This window comes from Hydra vulgaris, chromosome 08, assembly GCF_038396675.1.
Source record: "Hydra vulgaris chromosome 08, alternate assembly HydraT2T_AEP".
Taxonomy (NCBI): domain Eukaryota; kingdom Metazoa; phylum Cnidaria; class Hydrozoa; order Anthoathecata; family Hydridae; genus Hydra; species Hydra vulgaris.
The window spans coordinates 49601439-49622500 of NC_088927.1; the positions used below are offsets into that span (position 1 = coordinate 49601439).

The 21062-nt window shown below is 30.5% G+C and overlaps 1 protein-coding gene across 1 annotated transcript; it reads right to left on the bottom strand.

Moving 5' to 3' along the window:
- Nucleotides 1–16119: 16119 nt before the first annotated feature.
- LOC100209635 (sodium/potassium/calcium exchanger 3) lies at nucleotides 16120–18250 on the bottom strand. The gene has a single exon (XM_065803880.1). It carries the CDS (start codon nucleotides 18125–18127, stop codon nucleotides 16595–16597), a length of 1533 nt encoding a protein of 510 aa, XP_065659952.1. The 5' UTR covers nucleotides 18128–18250; the 3' UTR covers nucleotides 16120–16594.
- Nucleotides 18251–21062: the final 2812 nt, after the last annotated feature.

The following is a 21062-nucleotide window of genomic DNA, read 5'->3' on the forward strand; positions in this document are numbered from 1 at the left end:
ACATATGTAATTGGCCGTTGTCGCATTGAATAAGTAGATCGTTAAATAAGTGTGATGGTAGTAACACAGTATATTATCAACTGATGTTTGCATTGTCTGCAGTTTTGTCTGACAAATTTCTCAGAGACATTTCATCGTTTAGATGCGAGATTTAGCCATTTTTATATAATAGTTTTTTTGCTAAATCCAATAACATTACTTTATTTTAAACAGACTTTATAAGTATCATATTGATAAATCAATACCCGATAATGTTAGACATAATATAATATATTATGTCTAATATTATTGGGTACTATATATTATTTAAGAATAATTTATTATATAATAATATTATAATACTATAACATATCATAGGCTCTGGAACATAGGGTGCAGGATGGGCAACTGCCCACACAACATTTTTGCACCTGGGGCAGAGAATATATTCGGCCCCCCCCCCCCCCCCCCCCATTATCCGCGATTCAAAACAGCGATAATTTTATGCACTTAGAAGAAAAAAAACTTTTGCATTCAAAAGAATGCAAAAGTTCTTTTGCATTCGATAAGAAAGTATTTTAGCTTATCGATATTTGTATTTAAGTTCCTGATGTTGATGGGTATTACCGTGAACTTTCCTATGTTAGTTTGGAATTCAGCTTCAAAAGTTTTAATAACAAAATATGTAGAGTCAAATACTTTTCTGTTATAAAAGAAAATATTGCCCTCATATAAATCAGTTGCAAAAAAAATATTTTCAGTTTTGAAAACTTTTTAGGTCAGACACGGGCCAAACTGAAACTGGTGATTGTGCTTGTGAAACCGCTACATCCTCACAGTATGATTCTGATCCATCAACACAGCCATCTGTGTCTACCACATTCACTTTCCCTGCCAAGTTTGAGTCATTTGCATCAGATCAGTATGAAAGGTCCTGTATTTAGTATTGGTTTTTTGGTCCTGTATAGAGTATTTGGTTTGCGAAATGGCCATGGTTACACTATGTTCCTGAGACAGATTCTGTTTGGTGTTTCAACTGCTTGGAACCTGTGAATAAGAAACTCTTAACTTTAAGCAATCGACAAGCTAATGTTTTTGTTGATTCTGGCTTTTCCAACTGGAAAAAAGGAACCAAAAAATTTTCAATTCATGAAAAGTCAGTGGTTAAACAAACGCGACACATGGATGTCAGACACAATACAAAATGAAATTAGTCAAATGTTTGCACATTTAGTTCAACTATGCATTGTCACTAATATATCACAGTGCTCATATCTTGACCTTACAGCTGATGGAACTACAGATGTGGCGGGTCATGAGCAATTTTCTTTCAGCATACGGTATGTAGGCCCTAAGTTAAAAGTACAGGAATGCTTTATGGGTTTCTACAATTGCCAGAACAGCACTGCTGAAACATTGTTTAATGCCATAATTGATGTGTTTACCCGCTGCACAATACCCATGAATAAACTAGTAGGCTATGCTTTTGATGGAGCCAGTAACATGAGCGGACACTTATCTGGAGTAAGAGCTCGTCTCGAAGAAACTTACCCACAGGCAGTGTATGTTCACTGCGCATATCATTCGTTGGATCTTGTTTTACAAGAGGTCTGCTTTGAAGTAAAAATGGTTATCGACGCAATTCAATTTGTGCGTGATGTTGGAACAATCATAAGAGAGTCTTAAAAGAGAAAGACATTGTATGAATCTTTGTTTGGTCCAGATAATGTTGTTCAGAACTTGGTTATGTCCAACTCGATGGTGCATTAGGGCAAAAGCCATTAGTAGAATTATGACAACTTATGGAGAAGTTTATGAAACATTGTCTCAGCTAGCAGGCGACAGGTCAGTATGTGTTGATGCAAGGGCTAAAACCTCAGGCTTAGCTAAACAAGTTTCTAAGGCACAAACCTTTTATAGAGCCCTAATATGCAATGCTCTGTTTTCCAAATTTGAATTGGTAGCCAAAGCTTTACAGAGCCCATCACTGAGTGCATCAGTTGAACACATTTTTTGAGTTGAACACATTTTTCAGCGGCACTGAGTGCCGCTGAAAAATGTGTTCAACTCCATCTGACTCAACTTCAAAACTTGCGTAGTGATGAATTTGTTTCAGAATTACAGAGGAAGGCCATCGAGAAAGCTGCCACACTGAATCTCGAGCTGCCTAAGGAACAGCGTCGTTCCACAGTTAATGCTCCTGCTCGTTTCTCGCATGGAGCTCAGAGCCGTAATTTAGAACAATTAACTACAGATGTTATCTGGAAGAAAAGTCTCTTTGAAGCCATTGACCACTCAGTTGCAGAACTGCAGCGCCGTTTTAACCAAGAAGGATTGCATAAAATTGCAAGCACAGGAGCTATTTTGGTAGGTTCATGCACATCCACAAGTAATGCACCCACACTAGCCAGCATGCCACTGCAAAGTTTGCCAAACAATGTCGATGTTCCTATATTGCAGTTACAGCTGCAACTGCTTCCACAGTTGTTTAAGGACAAGTCACTGCCTAAAGATTTACACCAGCTTAAACCAAGTACCCGAAGGTTATTTGACATGGTAGAATAGGTAGTTTGTAGTGTTTATCTGTACCAATATCCGTAGCTGGTTTTGAAAGGTCCTTCAGTGTATTGAGACGGCTTAATACTTGGCTGCGGTCAACAATGTCACAGAGTTGCCTCACTCAATTTGCTTTAATGCACATTAACAAAGATTACCTAGACAAGGTTGACATTACAGTACTCATGGAGGAGCTTGTGGCTAAAACCCGTGAACGTGCATCCGTATTTGCGCATTTTTTACAGTAACTGTAATTGTTTTTGGTAGATTTTGTTTTATACCAAATATTTAAATATAATAGTTTAAAAAGGGTTGCAAATCTGCATTTAGCAGAGCTAATTATGCTTAAACAATTTCAGTGGGATAACGCCCCCAAACACCCCATTCAGGAAGGGGTTCTCCTCCCCAAGCCCCACCCATTTATGCACCCATTTATGCATAGTAGATTACTAATATATGATATATTCTAAACACATAAAAAAGCAATATATTATATTATTATATGTTATAAAGCTTTTTAAAAATGTAATAATATGATTGGACTGAGCAAAAAACATGTATTGTTTATTTTATATATAATACATGTTATTTTTACATTGATACTTCATAAATGTAATATTAGAACTTATATCACAAAATCATTGCATAGAAAAACTTTTTAATAGTAATTGTTATTGGCTTATAAAAACGAATATTTAATATCCTTCAGTACCCCCCCCCCCCCCTCTCTCTTCTCTCCTAAACAGAAGTCAGAAAAACACAGTTTAGGTACCAAAAGTGAGGGTAAAAATAGGGTATCTGCTAGTTAAAATAAATTCTTGAAATTTGGAATGTGCATAGAAAACATATAAACTTAAAAAAAAGAATAGGATAGAAAAAAAAAAGATATCTTCAACATTGAGCAGCCGTGGCGCAGTGATTAGAGTTCTGGCTCAGAACCCTACTGATCACTCTACTGATCAGGCTATTGTTCATCTTGTTTATGATATTTTTAAATCATTTGATGAAAATAAATATACATTAGGTGTATTTATTGATCTCAGTAAGGCTTTTGACACTGTCGATCATTACATTTTATTAACAAAATTAGAAAACTATGGTATTAAACATATAAATATTGCGTGGTTTAAATGCTATTTGTCAAATAGAAAACAATGCATTTCTTATAATGAAGGTAAAACAACCAATATGAACATAACATGTGGGGTTCCTCAGGGATCTATATTAGGGCCACTCCTATTTCTCATTTTTATTAATGATTTAAGCAAAGCTTGTACTGAACTAGATACAATTTTATTTGCAGATGACACAAATCTATTTTATGCACATAATGATATAAATATTCTGTTTAAGTCAGTAAACAAAGAGCTATTAAATCTTACTGAATGGTTTAATGCAAACAAATTATCTCTAAATGTAACCAAAACAAAATATACTTTTTTCCATCGTTTTCATGACCGAGATAAAATTCCCTTGAAACTTCCAAAACTTTGTACTGCCAATCAGGACATAAAAAGAGAAACCACTTTAAAATTTCTCGGCGTGCTTCTTGATGAAAATGTGACGTGGAGAGATCACATACAATATCTCGAAAATACAATCTCAAGGAACATAGGCCTGCTATGCAGAGCTAAGTCTTTTTTAAATCCAACTTGCTTAAAGCTTTTATATTTCTCGTTCATTCATTGCCATCTTAATTATGCAAATATTGCTTGGTGCAGTACAAATAAAAATAGAATAAAAAAACTATTTAATAAACAAAAGCATGCAATCAGAATCATTTCCAATGTGGGCCGTTATACACACTCCCAAGCATTATTTGTTAATTTAAATATAATGAATGTTTATCAATTAAATGTCTATCAAGTTCTTATATTTATGTTCAAAATTAATAAAAATATATCTCCTAAAATATTTTACCCATTATTCAAAATAAATCAGAATAGATATCTCACCAGATTTTCAAATAACAGTTATATTCAACCCAAAAGTTATTTTGCGGCGACCGAATTTTCAATTTCTACTAGAGGGCCGAAATTATGGAATAAAATATTAACTAATGAACTTAAAATAATTTCTATGCTAAATGAGTTTAAGAATAAATTAAAGCAAAAACTACAGATGATCGACGTAGCGCTCAGCTTTTTCTGAAGTTTTAATGAGGTTTGAAAAAAAAAAATATATATATATATAATTATGGTTTATAAGAATTATTCACATATTTAAAGGTACATACTGGTGTAAAAGGAAAGCTTCAGGATTATGCGTATTTACTTGCTTGCTTTTTAGTAATATAGTTTCTTTGTACAAATTCTTTTTTTTCATTTTTTAAATTTTTCTTAACCAACACAAAAACAAAAAGTTAAAGTAGGACTTTAGGACCGATGATTTTTATTCTATTAAGTCTTTAGAAAAACGTTTTATATTATATAGTGTTGCGTTTTTTAACTTTTATTGTCTTATATTTACGGTATAGACTAAGGGGCTTGGTGATAAGACCAATTATGTCTTCTTCTTGCCCCTGCTATTTGTATTTATATTATGCTTTACGACTTTAATAAATTTATATGGCAAAAAAAAAAAAAAAAAAAAAACCCAGGTCCGAGATTCAACGCCAGCTGTAGCCCAACGAGCGACATTGGTACGGAAGGAGGCGTGAACCTCCTGTTAAATGCTCTCCCGCGGTGCTCTGTGATAAGACCGTAAGGACTTCTGGGAGCACCTAAATATCTACAAAAAAAAAAAAAAAAAAATTTTCTAAGCACAAAAAGTACAACACACTTTTTGATATCAATAAATAACACTTTAACTTTCGTCAGTATAATAAAAAAATACTCTTTAAAAAGTTCAACTATTCTACTTTTAAAATAACTTCTAAGTTAATATAAAATTATAAAAAAATATGCTACAAAACACCATCCTACCATACTGCCTAAACGCGAAGTTCTAAAAACGTGGAACAGTTTTTTAGCACAAAAATCGGTTCCGTATAACGCGGGATTTGACATACCTACTTATACTAATACAAAGTAATTAGTATAAAGATGTGATCGTATCAGTTTCGCCATTTTTAGACAAGTCTGGAGCCTTGAATTTGGGCATTGAAAAAATCTGGCCATAGGTACACAAACTTCCCCTAGACCTTATTGGACCTCTTACCTTAAAAAAAATTTGGACAAAAATATATCATTACAATTACTGATCATTGAAGTAAATATATTGAAAAATTAACAATTTATGTAACTTCTTTATTTTAAAGATTTTTGGTACTCTTTAAAAGACTCAAAAATTTTAGATTATTTGATAAAGTCTGCTTATTTTCCTCAAACCAATCAACGACAAAAAGGTTCAGAGTTTAAACTGGTAATGGTAAAGCTTTGAAAAAAGCTATTTGTTAATGGTGCTATCATTGTAAAAAGGGGCTGTCGAAGTTCAAATTTTTCTTAAGTTTTCTTTAAAGTTTGTCAATACAGTCTAAAGACAAGGCCTTAGATATTTTAAGAGACTCATCTGACTGGCTTGATGACACCTTGATTGATATAGCACCAAGTTTGTTTTTATAACAATTTCTAAAATATTTGGGTTTCCAAGTTTAAAATATCTGGGTTTTGTGCATTTTTAGTTGTTTTAATTCATGTGGTTTTTCAGAAAGTTACAGTTTTATGCAAATGATTAATTAGATTAGAAAATCATATTGGGTGTTTCTAAGTAATGTATCCTGATGTAGTTTCACATTGGAAGTGTGTTGAGTTTTATGATTCACTCTTTAATGGTAAAGATGTTTCCTTTTGTTGCAGTGTTATACTGTCATAAAAGGTGTTCCATTAGTTCTATCGTTGTTGTGAAAGTATCCTATTATTTCTGCTGTTTTTGTTTCTATTTTTATGACATATTTGAATATTTAAATTCAATTAATATGCATAAATACATTTTTATTTATTCTTATTGTTGGTTTGTTTATGCTTTTATGTTTTAGTTAATATTTAAAAAGTTCATTACTTATTTTATTTTTGCAAGTGTTTTATGATGTCTAAAGTTATGCAATTTAGGTCAACTACTGCTTGTTCTTTATTATGTTATTGGCATGATGATTTGTTTTGCTCACTTTGTAGTTGTTTTTTACTTACTGTCATCAGTTATTCATTTTATAAACTAGGGTTATCGATATAAGATATAGTTAATAGGTACAGTTAATAAAGTCAGCTCTTTATTTACATACATTTGTTGCAGTTGCAGTTAACTATAGCTACTATTACAAATACATCAAAAGTAGTATTTAAAAATATGCCTATGTAATTTTTTATTATAATGAGATATTTAATCAATTTTTTATAAAATATTATGAAAGTATAGACTATTCTGGCATGTTGATATCATGGTTGTTTTAACATTTTTAACAATTATATAATTTAAAAATTCAAATCCTTCTGGCACACATTTAGAGTTTATTTTGTAAATCAATTTATTGACATATATTGATCAATGCATTTATTAAGTACGCTTCTGACACAAAAGCAGATATTTTTATTATTATAATTTTTTTATTTGTTGCGATTTTATGATACTATTTATATTATGCTGTATTTCTATACTATATAGGCTTGTAGTCCATGTGGAAAAATCGAATTTCTTCCGAAAATGATCAGTTTCAACCATGTAAAATTTTTTCAAAAGGACTTAAAAACCATTTTATTTTATTTTGCTATTTATATTGTGTAAAGATTTTTGATCTTATTTATCAAAAGAAAGTTTTAGTGTAGCATGAAGTGTGTTGTTTCTTTAATATTGTTTTTATTTAAAACATTCACATAGTAAGAAATAGTAAACTAAGTTTAGGTTACATTTTATTATTATTGTGTTATACATATATTAAAACCGCTAAAATCGTTGAATAATACCTGTCTAGGTTGTTATTTAACTGTGGTACAGTTGTGGTGTAGTGGTAGAGCGCTCGCCTCATAATCGATAAGTTTCGAGTTCGAACACCACCACATCCCTGTTAGTACCTTGCGCAACTTGTTTCTCTGCGTAGCGGTCTTGTTCGTCATGATTTGTGTTTCAGAGTTATAGAGTTGAAAAAGGGTTGTAACAACAACTAAAGCAGCCTCCTCGACTGTAGTGTTTTTTTTTTTCGGCCTTGAGGAGGTAAATTATTACACAAAAAAAGGCTAGACACGAAATAATAAATTTTCTTTTCTTTTTTCTGCGAATCATCAGAATACTTTCATCACGATTCATCAGAATACTTTCTTTACTATTTATCTGCGTAGAATCAAGTAACAATTACAAATTGTAATATTGTTAGGTTTAAGGGTTAAAGATTGATAATTTAACGTGAAACATTTTTCTAAAGTGCACAGTTAAATTATTTAGGAATACAATAAACTTCCTTGTGAGATGACTATTTTATTTGATATCAATCAAGTGCACTCTGTTTGTAAACAAAGACTCGTTTAACACGTTTGCTGCCGAGCTATTTTAAACTGTGCTTTGTTTCTTTGCCGAGCCATAATGTCTACAATGATTAATTTTTGCCGAGGCTGTTTTTCGCGGTTTCATTCTCATTGCCAAGGCTAGATATCAACATTTCAATAAATAAGATATTTTTAATCTAAAATGATTCTATAGTATTTTTTATTCTGAATATAACTGACAAAAAATAAGCACTACGAGTATACTCGTACTTTGGCAATGGAGAAAAAATTTTTTTCTCCAGTGCCAAAGTACGAGTTTACTCGTAACACCGTAATGAGTATAACTCATAGCAGTGACTACACCTTATCAAGATGTAATTGAGAATTTGAAAGTTGTAATTAAGAAGCGTAAGATGTAATTTAGAACATGAAAGATGTAATTAAGAAACGTTAGATGTAATTTAGAAGATGAAAGTTGTAAATAAGAAATCGTAAGATGCAATTGAGAAGATAAAAGTTGTAATTGAGAAATGTTTATGATATAGATTATCAGAAAGAAGTTATTTTTATTTTTAATTTTGATGCCTTAGTTTACCTTGTAATATTAGGCTTGATCCTAATTTGACCAAGGTATATGGGTTGGTTTTCAATAAATAATAATATATTATCAATAAAATAAAAAAGTTATGAAAAAGGGGTTTGTGGTTGGCGGTAACTCTATATCTTCAAAGGAAATTTAAATTTCCGCCAAGGACCCAATTGTATGCTGTCTTATATTTGACACCTAAAGTTTGCGCCAGAGTCGCAAAATGACGATTGGATCGTCATTTCGCTCAGCACATTCAATAACTCATTTGATGAAGATAAAACATAATGTTTTCTTTCAACTTATTCGGTTGTATGTATTTCATGTCTAAAAATTGGACAAGGTGGTTCTGGTTGTTCTAAAAGTGGATGTAAACAAATTTAGTGAAATAAATGCACGGATTCAATTTAATAACAGAATTTCTGTTTATAGTGTATTGACAAATAACACAATGACCCTGTAATTCCATTACTGTATTGCTGGTACATAAAAATGCTAAATTTGATATTATTAACTTATTAAAATGCATGACAAGAAGATTTTTTATAATAACTTTTAAGCTTACATTGTGAATTTGCAATTACAAATAATGTATTCTCATTTCCATATTACGATTTCTTAATTAGAACTTTTGTTTTTCCAATTACATATTATGATTTCTTATTTACATGTTGGGTTTCTCAATTACATTTTAAAATTTCTTAATTACATTTTGTGTTTCTCAATTGCATCTCAACTACATTTTGAAAAGGTATAGTAATGTAGCTTATTTGATGCAATATTATTATAAATAGTGTTTCAATTTTTTTGCACATGCACATGCACATGCACATTGGGAGTTATCATGAGTAAAAAAGGTAATTTATATTTTATTTTCTTAATTCTAAATTGTTGTGTTTTTTAGACTAGAAGCTAAAATATATTTGATAACCACATTATACTGCATGTTATTAAAAATGTGAAAAAAATTTGATTTACACAACATTTACAAAATGTTTTTTAATATATTAAAAAATATTTTAGTGTGCACATCGAATTTTTTTACACAGTATACTAATTAATGTGTTTTATAGATAAGTAATTTCTTTTTTATAAATAGATAATTTATAAATTTATCTATCTCATATTAGCTCAACACAGATATTCCATAATTGGATCAGCACATATGATTATGGAAGATTTTGAGGATAGTGAAGATGATGATATTGAAAATTCGGATTCATTTTTCGCTTATACTACTACGTCTTCGGGCTTGACTGTATCAGAATCAGGTTTTGAAGATAATAACACTGAAGAAAGTGATGGCAATCAGTTTACAGACGTTTATCAAGCAGCCACTGCAAAAGATTTTTTAATGCCGCCGAAAAGAGCTAGAACAACGGGTGGTCTTGCTTATAGACAAAATCAAAATAAAGCTCAACAGGTAGATCTTATAAGTAATATTTTGCCAGGCAAACAACTTCTGAAACAAATCCATCTAGAAATTCAAACCAATGGAAAAATGAGCCGAATATTGTAAAACAAATCCAGTTTACTGCCGATCCTGGTTTGAAGATAAACATGGAGAGCAAGAAACCATTAGATTTCTTTAGACTTTTTGTTACAGAAGAGCTTATAAATACTATGGTAGTTGAAACAAATTGCTACGCAACGCAAGAAATAAATAAGCAGCGTCCCCTTAGAAGAAGCTCACGTTTTAAAGATTGGAAATCAATGCATTCAGAAGATATACGGCAGTTTCTTGGAATTCTTGTTCATATGGGGTGCGTCATGAATGCCATCTTTAGAACACTATTGGTCTAAGAACAGTCTCTATAGAGTTCCCTTATCTTCTAGAATAATGCCACAAAATAAATTCCAATTAATGTTACGGTTTTGGCATTTTATAAACAATGAAGATTCAGGTAGTGAATGCTTGTGTAAAAATATTGGACTTCTTGATCACTTAAATAATACAATGGATAACATCTACTGTCCTAATAAAAATATATTAATCGATGAGTAAATGATGCTTTGGAAGAGACGTCTTGTATTCAGGCAGTATGTGAAAAATAAAAGACATAAGTATGATATCAAGTTCTATGAGCTTTGCGAATCAGATGGTATTGTACTAAAAGTAAAAATCTACTCTGGCGAGACAACTCTCGGTAAACATTTGTTGGGTCAAACGGGAGCTATTGTTTTAGACTTAATGGAAAAATTTCTGGGAAAAGGTTATCACCTGTACACCGAAAACTTTTACAATTCCTTTGAGTTAACAAAGCACATGGTAAATCAAAAAACATACATTTTTGGTAATTTAAGAACTGATCGAAAGTCAAATCCAAAAGAATGTACAAAAGCAAAAATGAAACAGGAAGACGTTATAAGCAGAAGCAGAGAGAGTGTAGTGGTTGCTAAATGGAAAGACAAAAGAGACGTGCTAGTGATTAGCAGCTTGCATTCATTGCAAATGATTGAAGTGACATACAATATTATTAAAGATTACAATCAATTAATGTCAGGAGTAGATAGAGCGGAACAAATGGTATCATATTATGATTGCCTAAGAAAGACAATTAGATGGTATAAAAAAGTAGTACTTCATCTCTTTGATACTTTTTGTTTAATGCTTACTGTCTAAACAGCAAATATGGAGTAGATGAAACAATTTCCTTGCTTAAGTTTAGAGAATTAATTGTTACGGATTTATTGGGTAAACGTTTGAATGAAATTGTGCCTCGAATTACCAATAATAGCTTCCACTACTTGTCTTCAATACCACCAAATGAAAAGGAAAAATTCCCAACAAAACCATGTCGAGTCTGCTCTAAAATAAAACGTAAAGAAACACGATATGAATGTGTTGTTTTTAAAAATAGACCTCCGTTATGTATTGGCGAATGTTATAAAGCATTGTCAATATTTTACATTTATCTGTTTTAAGCTATTTCTGTCTTTATCCGCATTTAAATTAGGTTTTAAAATAAAAACTTGAATGTAATATTTTCTGAAATCATATGTGAAGCTAAGAAAAAAAAAAAGTGAATCGACAAGGCCAATGCACAAATATTATTTGAAATAAGTTAGTATAAATTACTACTACGCTAGCTTACTACGAGTATACTCGTAGTTGGCAGCAAACGTGTTAAGAATAATATTTACAAAAAGGTTGTTGATTTATCCTTGGTATTTGCAAATGCCTGGTGCTAATAGTTCCACTTTCGGTTGTGGTACTTTTTGAAGAAATAAAGGTGTTTCACTTTTTAAGATATCATCCACCGATGATGATTTCAACAAAGAATGGAAAAAAAACTTATACACATTATAACTAAAGATAGAGTAATTGACGAAAGCCTGAAGACCCAAATAAAAAAAGAAATTGTTTATTTTCGAAAAGCATTACGAGGCTAACATGTTAGTTATCAATCCAATTAAAACTACTCTCAAGCCTGGTTCACTACCTACATTAAATCTTCTAGTTAAAAGCTTTTCATTGCAATGCCCTTCTTCATGTTTGCTTATTCCCAAAGCACAAGGATCAGCTTCTTCTATATCTCTAAAGAGATCAGCTTTTCCTTCTATATCAGATGAAGCAGTTAATAGTAAGTCATATAAGTCTTTTAAGGAATCGGTTAAACGTATTAGCTTTCAAAAACGTGACTGGGATATAAATGCTAGTAAAACGTTTTTAAAATCGAGTAAGATGGATGATATTCACACTGTTCCGAAGTACGAAATTTACATTGATGATAGCCTCTCATTTATTATTCGTATATTTTTATGGCTTCTACCATAAAAATATACGAATTCTATTTCAATTTTGTTATCATATATGGTATGCCCTGGTATTACAAATAAATCAGCTAGTTCTTATGAATACCTTATTCATGTTATACCTAAAAAGTTTGAATTATTTAATTGTTATTCTTTACCTTTAAATCAAACAGAACATATCCAATCTCTTTCAGGTGAAGTTATTATTACTAAGGATGAAATTTGTAAGACATGCCGATGCCTTCAGTTTCAAGAAAAAACATCCTTTCAAAAAAACAGTGATAAATTGCTTATTCCAGCTAAACTTAGAGCTCCAAGTTTCTAAAACTGCACTAAAACGTGTAAAATTAACCCTACAAAATTATCGTTTAGAAAATAAGTTGCTAAAAGATAACATAAAAGAAACGCAAAAGGAATTAAGTAAATCCTCTCATCTTGTCAGTGATGACCTACACAAAGACATGGATTCAATCATATCAAAAACTTATAGGACAGTCACTCCATTTACCAAGCTATTTTGGGATGAGCAGCAAAAATGCTTTAATACATCAAAACATGAAATTCGTTATCACCCATAAAATGTATGTTATGTATATGTGGTTATCATGAGCGAAATTTTTTCACCACATGAGGGCAGCAACTAAATTAATCTGCATATTTAAATATCTAGTAAATTAGATGTTTAAATCAAAAATTGTATTTAAATACAAAAACAATATATATATTTTTTTTCAATTTACAAATATACATTAAATATCTACGTAAATTTTGTATTTGTAAATAAAAAAAATCAATTTTTGTATTTATAAATATTGGTTAATAATTAATAATATTATAATATTATTTAATTATGTTCTTTTGTGTTTTATGATTATTCGCTATTGTTTAGGTCTTATTGCAAAGTCTCCTGCAGCTTATGAGGAAATTCCTTAATGAAAAAATAGATTCTGGATTTGTAATTTTGCCAAGTCAAAGACGTTTAAGAGACTGCAAAAACTATATCCGACCACAAAGAGATTTAACCATGAAATTGTCAATGAATTAAGCTTAAAGGTAAAGGATTTTTCTGAGCAAGAACGGTTTATCACTCTTTTATTTGATGAAATGAGAATTCAAGAAAATCTGGTTTGGGATAAGTATTCTGGTAATCTTATTGGATTTGTTGATCTTGGTGACACAAATATTAACTATGCAACTCTTAACAAAGTTGATGAAATTGCAACACATATCCTTGTTTTTCTTGTGCGAGGTATTGTAAACCCTTTTAAATATAGTTTTGCAAACTTTGCTACTACAAACATCCAAGCTATTCAATTATTCCCCTTATTTTGGAAGGCTGTCAGTACTTTAGAGCTTTCATGCAATCTTAAAGTAATTGCTACAACAAGTGATGGTGCCTCATGCAATCGCAAATTTTTTAGCATGTACTTTCATATGACAGAAGAACAAGATATTAACACAAACGTTAAATTTATCTATCGCATCAAAAATAGATTTGCTGATGATGACCGTTATATATACTTTATAGCTGATCCTCCACATTTGATAAAGACTGCTCGAAATTGCCTTTTTCATTCTGCATCAGGTAACGGAAGATATATGCGGAATACTGATAATCACATTTTGTGGAACCACATATCTGAATTATTTTATGAAGATCTAAACTGTGGTCTTTACACTTGCCCAAATCTCTCCTTAGAACACATTAGGTTAAGCCCATTTTCCAAAATGAATGTAAGATTAGCAGCTCAAGTATTTAGTTCATCTGTTTGCACTGCTTTAAAGGCATTTGGTCCTGCTGAAGCCTCTAGAACTGCTGAATATTGTCAGATGTTAAATGATTTTCCAGGCCATTTTATTTGATGAATTACGAAAAGCTAATATGGTTGACTGAAGTCTTTTTAAAATATCTTGAAGACCAAAGATCAAAGACCTGGAAATTTTCTAAGGCTGATCGAGGGAATATGTTTTTATCTTGGTAAACATATGAAGGGATCAATATTAGTGTTCACTCAGTTATTGATTAAATACCTTTTAAATATAGGTGTCCAATATGTTTTAACTGAACGGCTATGTCAAGATTAGAAAATTATTTTGGTCAACAACAAGCCATTGGAAGAAGAAAGAATAACCCATCTTTACATGATATTGGGTATAATAACAATACGATAAGAAACCAATGTACTTTCAAACCAATTATAGGAACTAATAGTCTTAATAGTAATCCTGAACTAAAGACGCCGAAATTGGAACAAAAAATGAACTCATCAAAAGAAAGAAATTAAAAACGGCTATTTTTATAGCCATAAACCTTATAAAAGCATTATTTGTATAAAATAATTATGTGTGTGTGTCTATTTATATATATATATATATATATATATATATATATATATATATATATATATATATATATATATATATATATACATATATATATATATATATATATATATATATATATATATATATATATATATATATATATATATATATATATACACATTTGTAATTAGTATTTGCAAGAAGGGTTCCCAAGATTAAAATTAAAAATTATGAGATTAAGACAATTAAAATTAAGACAACAATGTAAATGGACTTTTAAAATAATTTTAAAACTATAAAAAGTATGACAAAATTCTACAAATTAAATTGCTGCTGTAAAACAAGACTATCGTAAGTCCGTTTGGCTGTTCTGAGAAAAAGACATTTAAAGTTTTAAATTTAACCACTGCTTTTGATTTTTTTGATTAAATCTACTTGTTTTCAGTTATTTATTATATGTATTAAGTATATTAAACCAAAAAAGTTTTTTTTTTTGCCAAAAAATAGACTTAGGATAGTTTTGTTTTGCAGCAACGATGTCTTTTAATTATTCTTTTTAGGACATAAAATATTTGAATTTTACTAATAGTTACAAAAGTTCAATCAATTTTGGTTCCATACTTTGTGAGATGAGTTTTGTGCACCTAAAAAGTATTTTAAACTAAAAATGTCAATTTTTTCAAAAATGGACTTAAGATAGTTCTGCTTTGCAGCGACGATATATAGATATAATGGTAAACCTTTATATATATATATATATATATATATATATATATATATATATATATATATATATATATATATATATATATATATATATATATATATATATATATATATATATATATATATATATACATATATATAAAGGTTCACCATTTCTAAAATATTTTTAAGACTTTCAGATTCTGGTGGTATCGTGTGGGGGGAGGGGTAGTGATGCATAATCCCATCTCCCTTCCCCCTTGATCCGTCACTGATTGGATCATATCAAAATTTTGATTTTCGAAAAAAAATACTTTAATATTTTTTTTTAAAAAAGTTTTAAAATGTTGTCATATACTAAAACTCTTACGAACTAAACGCGAAGTAAATAATTAACTGGATAACCAAAGTGAATGAAGAACGGTTAAAACAACAGTTTTAGTTTTTATTGATATACGTTTATGATTTCAGAGTAGAGTCTTTAAAATTCCATTTTCCTATTCTTTTTATTGAAAACTTAATAATAATTTTTTTAAGTAAAAGTTTTTCTTTAGTACTATACTAAATGATTGTATTTAATTAAAAAAAAAAGGAGTAAAAATGAAGAAATTAGTTGAAATTTTGTTCTACTTTCAGCGCTTCACTCCTCTTGCTTCTCCTAAAAATATTTGTTCTCGCCAACATAAATAAAAAAATGCGTAATTATGTTAATTATGTTAATTATGTTTAACTACAAACATAATAAAAAAAGCTGCGTTATAAAATACATAAATCATTAGGAAGCAAAAACTACAAGAATTTCAAACTTAATGTTTTTTAAACAATTATTGTTCTGAAAACTACTTTTGACAATATAAATAATGCTTTACAATACCATAAGTTTTGCAAGCAATGTCTTGATTAGCCAAAATTGAAGTTTTGCTTGTGATCTCAAAATTAGTCAAACATTCGAGTCAAACGTATTATTTGAGGTAAAAGTAATTGAGAGTCTTAAGTAATCAAGTTATGAGTATCTAATTTAAGATTCCTGATTCTTAATTATTTATAGTACATTGTATGATCTGTTGAAGCTATTAAGATGCATCTATCTTGAATCTTTTGGAGTAAGTAGATGCCACTGTAAATTCGTATTTTCCAATGCCATTATTTTCCCGATGCCCTTATTTGTATTGAAGTATTTTGCGATGCTTTTTATTTCAATTTAGTTCGTTTTAAGGGCTAAAAAAATTATTGAAATCTTTATTTTTTTATTCATAGAATATTCTTAAGTTACCTAGACTGGAAGAAAATCTTCAATCTGACACGGACAAGCTAAAAATTCAATTAAAGTTGCAAGTGCTATAAATACTATGTATATAATAAGAAATATAATCCCTAATTTAAAATCTAATCTCCAATTATTCAAATGGACTGCTACAATTGTGAACACAATAGAGCCAATTAAGAGAAGAGTGGAAATCATTATGCTTTGAGACTGGATAGTAATAAAACTGCCTGGATCCATGATTGTTGTTTTTAGCAACCACGGTAATCCTAAACAAAGCATATCAAATACGTTTGATCCAATAGCATTTGATAATGCCATATCAGCCATTCCTTGACGTGCAACAATTACTGATGCCATCACATCCGGTATACTTGAACCAGCAGCTAAAAACGTCATGCCCATAATACAATCAGGTATATCAAACGTGTCTCCAATTATAACAACCATCCAAACAAGAATATAAGAGAGAAATCCCATCCACATAACGGACATTGCAAAAGTTACTAAAAACCATTCAGACCAGCGTTTTTTGCAGCACGGTGGTATAGTGATATAGAACAATATCATTACAGGAAAACCAAGTATCCAAACAATTTTTGCTATGCATCCCTCTGGAATTTGTATGGGAGATTCTTGTTTGTGCTCAAACTGTTCAAGGTCGTCCATCATTGAATTGTTACTTGACGCATCATGGTTTTTTGGTACTTCTTCGTTTCCTGAAGGTTTCAGTAAATCATCCATTGTTGTTTTTGAATTAATAGTCAACATATCTGAGTCTTCATCTTCTAGCTCACCACATACTTGTTTAACATTATTGTTAAACACAGCACCAAGTTCTTTGTTGAAATATATAATGACTATATACAACATGTACACTACTACAAACAAGCATGCTTCGTACCAATAAACACGTCTATCTCGAATTGTTATTGCAAGTGAAATTGTCCCAAGAACATATACAAACGAATCTCTCATAAGTGGCCATTGAGAAACACGTGCTGGTATTGTTGTAACCATAGCACATATTGATACAATAAACAAGGTGTTAAATATTGTTGAACCTACTACAGTACCTAGTCCAACATCACCAGCACTATCAGTAAAAAAAATGGAGACAATAGAGATAAACAACGTTGGGGCAGACGATCCAATTGCCATAAAAGTTGCACCAGCAACATCTTTATCCATTTTAAGTCGCAAGCAAATATGATACAACGAAAGTACAAAATAGTCATCGCATACCACTGCTAAAAGGCCAAACATATAAAATGTCACAGTAACATGAAAAATAATACCGCCTTTGTATCGTTGCTCCTGAGTCATAAAATCTGGAGGAAACTCATCTACTGCTCCTTTAGCAGGTTTACATTTTTCTCTTATATCAGAATCAAACATAGAAAGTTTTCTGGTGAGAACGCTATTTCCTTCGCCATTTTCGGTGAGAAAATGATTGTATCGAATCAGGATGTAAAAGCAAAATATGAAGGCAACAAACAATTTTGAACCAAAATTCTGGTTGAGTGTTAGTCGCAGCCTCATGGCTTCTTTTTAAACTTTATTTTTACCTCTAGTTTCACTCATTCTTTTTGGGTGCACAATCCGGACCCCAAAGCATAAGTAAAAATCTTAAAACAAACATTTAATCTTCTTCAGCACTTTTAATGTTTGTTCGGCATTTTGTTTTCTAACAAACTCGTTTAAAACTCACGCTTCAATGAGCGTGTACGCCTGAGCCGAATCTATTCAAAAAACTTTTTGTAAGACCTCGTCTTATAGTGCAATAATCCGAACATACTTTTCAATTATGGCTATACCGCAGTCAGTGCACAATGTTTATCAATTATTTGATTAATTATATTAAAAATATTATATGATTATATATAAATTAGGTAATAATGTTACTAAATAATTGTATTAAAATTTATAAAGAAAAGATGCAATAAAAAAAAAAGTTACTGTAAAATTATTTTTAATTTTATTATAAACTTTTTTATAAAAAATCAAAAACAATTTTATTTTAAAAAACTAAAAGTTTTAACATTTTTATTAACTAATAAGTACACAAACTTATGACTGCCACCACGTTACAATAAATGTACGTCACTAAAAATTAAACTATAAGGGTTTAAGGTGACTTTCCACTTGTCCGATTTTATACGGAAATGGAAAAATAATTGCGTTGACAGGCGTAGTACAAATTTCAAAAATTACAAATTTTCAAAATTTTTGTTAAAATATAATGTATTAAAAAGATCTCATAAATTCTACATTATAATTACTTATTTTAGATCGCTTCTTCGCTTCTTCGAGAGAGTAGTTTTATAGTTTTTCCAAAATCATAGACTAAGTATTTAGAATAAAACGTATGGTAATATTGGGTACATAACGCTTGGTATAATTTGGTGCATAACGGTATTGTCAATCGGTTAATCTATTGTTCCATTACTGAAATATATTTTTTCTTGAAATTTATTTATTTGCGACTCAAGTATGACAGCACAAAGAACCCAATCATGAGCGCAATAGGTATAAAACAAAAATAACTATTTTGTTATTAGTGTATAACCTCTGTGTAATAATAAAAAGACTATAATACTTCATCTGCATATTGAAATAAATCCAGTTGTAGTAAAATGACAGTGGTTTGTTATAAAAATATTTTATTAATAGACCATTGCGTAACTAGAATCAAAAAATCACTAAAACTTTGATTATCGAAAAGTAACCGCCAGTTATAATGATTTTATAGTGGTTTGTTACAAGAATACAAAAATCTAAGATTCTTTTCTAAAGCACATGTTGACATGCATATGCATAACTAATGATTACTATGCATAATTAACAAATTCTTCTTATAAAACTTAACGAGACGAAGTTTTTTAATATTTAATTCCCCGTTTAAACTGACGAAAAAAACACGTTTTGTTTTAAAAGAAAATTAAATTGTTATTGTAAAAAGTTATATAAAACAACATCAAAACAATACTGTAAGGTTTTGTCTATATAAAAAGCTTGCGTTAATATAAAACAACTTTGCTATGTTGTTTTATTGCTGTTTTTAAAATATATATCATTTAAAACGCGTTGAAAATATATGTTTTATCAACAGTATAAACGCAGTATCACTCAAATTTAATGTTGATAAATGGTTTTGTTATTTTGCCCAATTAGCGTTAAATATCTCTATATATTTAACTTTAATACAAATCAGACCCAACAAGTGACGAAATCGGACTTCGTTGGGTCTGATTTGTATTAAAGTTAATCGAAATCGGTAGAGAGTATGGGGTATGATACCCCATTCAATGAGTGTTTGTGTAGGGGGGGGGGGGGAAGGGGAGAAGGGGGAAGGGAGGAGGGGGGATGATACCCCATTCAATAAATACTTACACCATTAGTAGCAAATCGGAACTTTTTTGTACTTTCAATCGGCAAGCTGGAGTTTTTTTTTAGATTATGTAGGCAAAATGGGGCTTAGAGTAATGGCAAAATGGGACTTGGAAAAATTGGCAAATTTGAGGGCTTTTTTTTAATCAGCAAAAACCGTATGGTGCTCTCCTCCTACACTTGACTAGTCGCGCCTGCCTTGTACCTCATTCAGTGCCCTAAAGAATAAGAAAACTAGGTTATAACAAACCATCGTTTACATACCTGCTTTACAAGTTTGCACAAATTTATGGCAGGTAACAACACGGAAACGTTTTGTTTTAAAAAAATATCTCTTATAATTATAATGTACACAGTAAATGCATTTTTAACATAGTTTGGTGCATCAAAATTGCTGTGACTGTACAATGACAGATGTTCATAAAACGACAATGACTTTGTAATTATAAGTTAACTGATTTCAACATTGTGGAGCAATTTAGATTTATTTTTCGACAAAAACCCGTGTGGCACCTCCTCCCCAATTCCCCACCTTCCCACCTCCCTACTTGAAATCTACTTGCGCCGGCCCTAATTTCAAATTGTATACATTAATAACTCCAGCAATGACAACTGAATAACTACAAATGAAAGACGTAAATCCATTCCTGATAAAGAAATGGACGACATCATATTTTCCTAACTTCTCTATATTCTACAAAGTCGACTTGATTCCTTTTACATCTGCTTATTACGAGAGAAGTTCCGAGAGACTAAAGGTTATCAAAAATTATCTGTGATCAACAATGACAAAACAATGTCTTTTTGAATTGACATTAATTTTAATCGAATGTAAGCTTGCTTGGAGCATTGACTTTGAAGGCAAACACAGACATCCGTAAGACGTCTATACAACGCCTTATAGACGTCACAAGTCCGTATGATGTTCTTAAGACGTACAACAAACGTTCTGTCTGTTTTGGCAATGAAATCTCGAGGCAAAATTTTTTATTAACTATCAGGAAAGAAAATTTCTTTCTTAAAGCGTGTTTTTAGAATATATATTGTGTAAACTTATTTTTAAATAACCAGCTTCCTGCAATAATAT

Coding starts and splice junctions, on each gene's coding strand:
- LOC100209635 (XM_065803880.1), bottom strand. CDS start 18,127: ATGAGGCTGCGACTAACACTCAACCAGAATTTTGGTTCAAAATTGTTT.